General features: G+C 46.8%; 1 protein-coding gene across 1 annotated transcript in view; it reads left to right on the top strand.

Annotated features, from left to right (window-relative positions):
- The first annotated feature begins 407 nt into the window (after positions 1 to 407).
- EXOSC5 (exosome component 5) overlaps positions 408 to 5,720 on the top strand; it is a 21,122-nt gene continuing 15,809 nt past the window's right edge. The window contains exon 1 of the mRNA XM_006165275.3: positions 408 to 666. Coding sequence (XP_006165337.1) covers positions 519 to 666 — 148 coding nt within the window. The 5' untranslated portion in view covers positions 408 to 518. The remainder of the gene's footprint in view (positions 667 to 5,720) is intronic.

The raw sequence follows: 5,720 nt of genomic DNA, 5'->3' as shown, positions 1-5,720 counted from the left end.
CCCCCTCCCGCCATATTGGCTAATAACTACTTGGCGCTCCGCCTCGTCCACAGCCAGGCTGGGTCTGGCCCTTCATGAGCCTGACTCAACTGCCGGCACCACCCTGCCAAAAAAAAAACCCTACTTGAAAGCGTAGTTTATGGGATGCAAGAAGGAGTGTAGGAGGCAATATTTCTTCCCCCAAGTTAGTCCGATTGCCTCACCGTTGTTGCTCCTATAACAGGCAAAGAAGAAGGCAGCCTGACCTGAGCCTCGGGACTTTAGGGCCCAGGGGCCTCTGGCGGCCCCAGCCCATGACAAGGCCCGCCCTTTTTTTCTAATGTCCAATAGCTTTTCCGGGATTAGGTAGCGTAAGTGGGCGGAGCCAAATTGTTGGTAAACGCTGTGCCACGTGCTGGCGCAGATTCAGACGGTCCGCGCGGTTCCCGGCTGGGCGCGTGCGCACTGGATACACCATCTGCGCGCAAGCGCGCGCTGCGGGGCGGAAACAAGTCCCGCAACACGTGGGGTCTGAGGCGATGGAGTGGGCAACGCAGACTGACACCAAGGTCCGCACAGAGACTGGGACGGAGTCTGGCCCTCGCGGGCCAGGGTGCAGCCTCCGGCACTTTGCTTGCGAACAGAACCTACTCTCCCGGCCGGATGGTTCTGCCTCTTTCCTGCAAGGTAATAACTTAACCCAGGTAAACACTGCCGTGGCCACGTTCGCCTGGGTCGTACCGTGCAGCAGTGCTCACGTCTCGCGATTCTACTTGATCAGGGCTCCTGCTGCACTGGCCCGGAATCCGGTGGGTACTACTAACTAGATTAAACACCTCTGGGAGGAAGAAGGTCTTTACCAGCTTGGTAAATACCTGTCAGCATGAGAGACGGGCACATCTACCCCGTAAAAATGAATAAGAGTAGGGAAAACCTCATCAGAGTGAATATTCCCCTTGACTAGATTCCGCATCCGCCTCCCCGTTTTTATACAAACGGCATCCTGTCTATTTGTATAATATGAAAACTCTGTAGACTGACAGTTCATCATCATAGGTTTCATTACTCCCCAGAACATGACAGATCTTTTTTATTTATTTGTTTGTTTGTTTAATTACCATGACAGATTTTTTAAACAAGTAAATACTTCTCAAAGTGCAGGTGATGTTCCCACACTGTGTTGACAACTGTCTCCCTCACTGCCATCCCACCTCTCTGCAGAATGTCCTTGGATTGGAGCAGGTCTTACCTAGTGGGCAGTATCCCCCTCCCCTAAATAGCCGTCAAACTAATTTCACTTCCCTGTCCCAGGTAAATATTGTATCTAGAGGTAGTCCATTTCGTAATGGCTATGTCGCTAGACTCCCATGTAGTCAACAGTGGTTTGAGTCCCGGACCTGGCGGCTTAAATTCACGCCAGGCGCAAGATCCCGAGAGGAGAATGGAGGAGAAGGGATTGCAGTGTGGCTGTCCCCCCTGCGGGGCTGATTTCTCACTTTCTGTCTCTGTCTCTGTCTTTCTGGCGACTCGCGCACCCTATAGCAAAAACCTCTCCAAAAAAAAAAAGGGGTTGCATTCTTAAATAGGATGGTATGTATGTACTATCAATATGGAGATATATGTGAATCTTTATGTATTTAATAACATCCTCTCATAGACAGATGTACTTGGTGAAGTTTATTTGTTTCCAATTTCTTCATATATTATTTCTTTTATTAACAGACTGAGAAAGCAAGTTTCCCAAGCACTGATTCATAGTGTTTGCATTTGCACACAAAAAGTTCAGTTCCAAAATGCAATTTTAATCCTTATTTTAGGTTAAGTGCAGTAACAATTTAATACGATAAGCTAAACACACATGAAACCTGTATATCCTGAACTACAAAAGTGGCTTCATAGCCACATAGGTTTTTAGTCAAGTACACTTTTCACGATGAACAAGTACTTACAAATACGTTAATAAAACACTACCCAAAGGTTTATCCTGCTTATTAAGCTCTGCTACTGAAAGCATTTATTTTTTAGAAGCTTTCATCTGATCTGAGAAAATTAGTGAGTTCTCCTAAAATTTAACAAGTAGTATGTTATAAGCCCCAAAAGTTTTTAAATGAAAAAAGCTTTCCCTTGCTTTCTCACTTTCCTCTCTCTTTCTCTGTGTCTCTCTCTGGTTAAATTAAAATGAATAAATGAATAGATAAATATATAAATCTTTAAAAAAAAAAAAAAAGAAAGAAAGAAAGGAGGACCAGCAGGTGACGTGGTGATTAAGGCGCTGGACACTCCCACATGGCCGACCGCAGTTCAAGTCCTGGACCTGGTGGCTTGCTTTCTCACTTTCCCCCCCCCCTCTCTCTCTATCTCTCTCTGTCTCTCTCTGGTTAAGTTAAATCGAATGAGTGAATGAATGAATGAACAGATAAATAGATAAATCTTTAAAAAAAAAAAAAGCTTTCCAACACTGAAGCACTTTCAGTTTATCCAAACAAAATAAAATAACTTCCATTGTCTAAAGAACAGAATATTATCTTTTAAGACAAACATTCTTACAAAAAAACTGTATTTTCCAATATCATCTCTTTAAAGGAAACAGAAACAAGTTTATTATCTTTATTAACCTCTCAGACTACTATTGTCTAAAAACTTCAGAACACACGTAGCATGTATGTCAACTATTCCAAAGACGTCATTTGGATTTCACATGATAAATAGCTACAGTATAGCTTACAGTGGCACAAATATACCTAACATTTAAATACTGCTTTATCCTTTAGATACTCAGAGTTAACAGGAACTGCACAGCTTACAAGGTATTTTAACTAATGTGTGGTCAGTAAGGTCCAGTAAGAGGGACGAGCAGTTGGCATAATGGCTATGTCGCTGGACTCTCATGTACTTCCATGTAGTCAACTGCGGTTTGAGTTCCAGACCCGGTGGCTTAAACTCAAGCCAAGTGCATGTGCGTGCGTGGCCAAAATCCCAAGAGGAGAATGGAGAAGGAATTGCAGCATGGCCATCACCCCGGGGGTGATTTCTCGCTTTCTATGTCTCTGTCTCTCTCTGTCTTTCTGGTGAGTGCACACACCCTGTAGCAAAAACCTCTCCCAAAAAACAGAATTACTTTATTATTATTATTATTTAATTTGCTAAGGGCTCATGCACTCATCAGAGAGAGACAAAATGAGGAAGCAAGTCACTAGATCCAGGACTCAAACTTCAGTCAGCCATGTGGGAGTCCAGCACCTTAACCACCATGCCATCTCCTGGCCCTTACTCTTTTTCCTTATTTCTTTGTTATGATTAGAGTCTGTGTGCATGCATGTGAGCCCTCTTTGGGCCTGGTCATGCCACATCCCCCTTTCTCCAGTTACCTACCCCGTCGAACCTTGTACACTTGTATGTGCCTGGCATATTTCAGAATGACTGGGCCAGGGATTTGAACTATGCTTGCCACGTGAGACCTGCCTTCTCTTGAGCAGCACCTTATCACTGCATCACAAATCCAGCCCCCTTACTTTTTCTTTTATTTATTTTTCCCATGAGTCAGAGAGATAGCACTTCGGTAGGTCATGATGCTGCAGAATGTCCTCAGCTTTCAGCCAACTCCAAATCATGGGCAGGTGTAGCCTAGCATACTCGGGGAGGTCTCTGGGTGCAAGCCGGGAACCTTCCTGTGTGGGTCAGCGTCGTAGAATGTCACATTTTATCATACCGAACATGGGGAACAGTGGGTGCAAAGGCCCTGAGGCCAGCACTTGCTTGCATGTTTGACAAACAGGAAGGAGGCCGGGGTGACTGGAGCAGTTGAGTGGGTAGGAGTTAGTAGGAGAGAAGGCCTGAGAAGTAAGAGGGATTACAGATGGGGTGAGGCCTTGTGAGTGAGGTAGGAACCATTGAAACGTTCGCCTAGAGGAGTAACACATCCGAATAACTTTTAACAGATTCTGGCTGCAAGATGTATATGAGAAACAGGTAGATAATGGTGGCTCACATGAGAGCAAAAGCAGTGGAAGACGTGAGATTCTGGGTGTCGTGTTGTAGGCAGACCTGACAAAATTCACCTAGCGTTTGGTTTTGGGTGTGAGGAAAACATGTTAGGGATAACTAAGGTTTCTGCCCAGATCAGCAGTGGGAGAGAAAAACGAAGAAAGTTCATTGGGAACGTTAGGTTCACAGTGCCAAGCAGACATCAGAAATGTCAGTACAGAGGGCCAGCCCTGTCGCCTAGTGGTTAAAGGAGCAGGATCCCACATTGCTGACTGCAGTTAGAGTCCTGGCTCCAGTAGCTTGAAAAACATGCCAGAAACATATGTGCTGTGCCCCCGAATCCCAGCAGGAAGGAGAAAAGAAGAGATTGTGTTGTAATCACCCTGTTGAGCTGCTTTCTCTGTCTCCCTTTGTCTCTTCGGAAAATGCACAAGCTCTCTAACAATTAAAATAAATAATTAAAAGAAAACTGGCCCTGTGGCCTAGTGGTTGAGGAAACCAGATCCCAAAGGGCCAACTGCATGGTTTAAGTCCCAGCCCTGACAGCTCCAGAAACAGGGCACATGTATGCCCGAAGTCCTATAGGTTGGACAAGTGGAGGAGAAGGGACTGCGGCATGGCCATTCCTCATTGCGTAGTGCTTTCTCACTCACTCTCCCTGTCTCTTTCGCGCTCTGACAAGTGCACGCACCCTCTGACAATTAAAAAAGATGGCATAATGGCTACATTGCTAGACTCCCATGAGGTCAACCATGGTTCGAGTCCTGGATCCAGCAGCTTAAAATTCATGCCAGGCATGTGTGTGTGTGTGTGCCTAAAATCGCAAGAGGAGAATGGACAAGGGATTGCAGCATGACCATCCTCCCTGGGGTGGTGATTTCTCACTTTCTGTGTCTCTCTGGTGAGCGCACGCACCTTATAGCAAAAATCTCTCTCTCAAAAAAAAAGAGGGGGAACCAGCAGTTAGTGTAATGGCTATGTTGCTGGACTTCCACATAGTCGACCGCGGTTCGTGTCCCGGACCCGGTGGCTTAAAACTCACGCCGGGCGCGTGTGCGTGCGTGTGTGTCTGCCCAAGATCCCTAGAGGAGAATGGAGGAGAAGGGATTGCAGTGTGACCATCCCCCCTGGGGGGTGATTTCTTGCTTTCTGTCTCTCTGTCTGTCTCTGTCTGTCTGGCGAGCGCACGTGCCCTATAGTGAAAACCTCTCCAAAAAAAAGAGGGACCAGCAGTTGGCATGATGGCTATGTCACTGGACTCCCATGTAGTTGACTGTGGTTCAAGTCCCGGACCCAATGGCTTAAACTCATGCCTGGTGTGTGTGCATGCGTGCCCAAGATCCTGAGAGAAGAATGGAGAAGGGATTGCGGCGTGGCCATCCCCCCGGGGAGTGATTTCTTGCTCTCTGTCTTTCTCTGTCTTTCTGGCGAGTGCACACACCCTATAGCAAAAACCTCTCCCAAAAAAAAAAACAGTCACTAGTGTCAGCTAAAGCCTGGTGTGCACCTAGCACCTAGCACGTAGCAGGCAGTGGTCTGAGTGTCACTTGAATTGTCAGTTTATCCTCACGAGAAGGCTGTGAGAGCTGTGTCGTTATCTCCTTTCACAGACAGGAAACAGGTAGAGAAGGGAAGTGAGTGTTCAGCACTGTGGCCGACCCCCCTGAAGCAGGGAGGGTGTGGGTGAGGCCTCCCTGCTGTCTCCCCAGGTGACACCTCCGTTCTGGCGGGTGTTTACGGGCCAGCCGAAGCGAAGG

The sequence above is a fragment of the Tupaia chinensis genome, unplaced genomic scaffold (assembly GCF_000334495.1).
Source record: "Tupaia chinensis unplaced genomic scaffold, TupChi_1.0 Scaffold143861_1, whole genome shotgun sequence".
In the NCBI taxonomy this organism is placed as follows: domain Eukaryota; kingdom Metazoa; phylum Chordata; class Mammalia; order Scandentia; family Tupaiidae; genus Tupaia; species Tupaia belangeri.
Note: the sequence above shows the minus strand (reverse complement) of the source record. Positions and strands in the feature narration are given on the sequence as shown.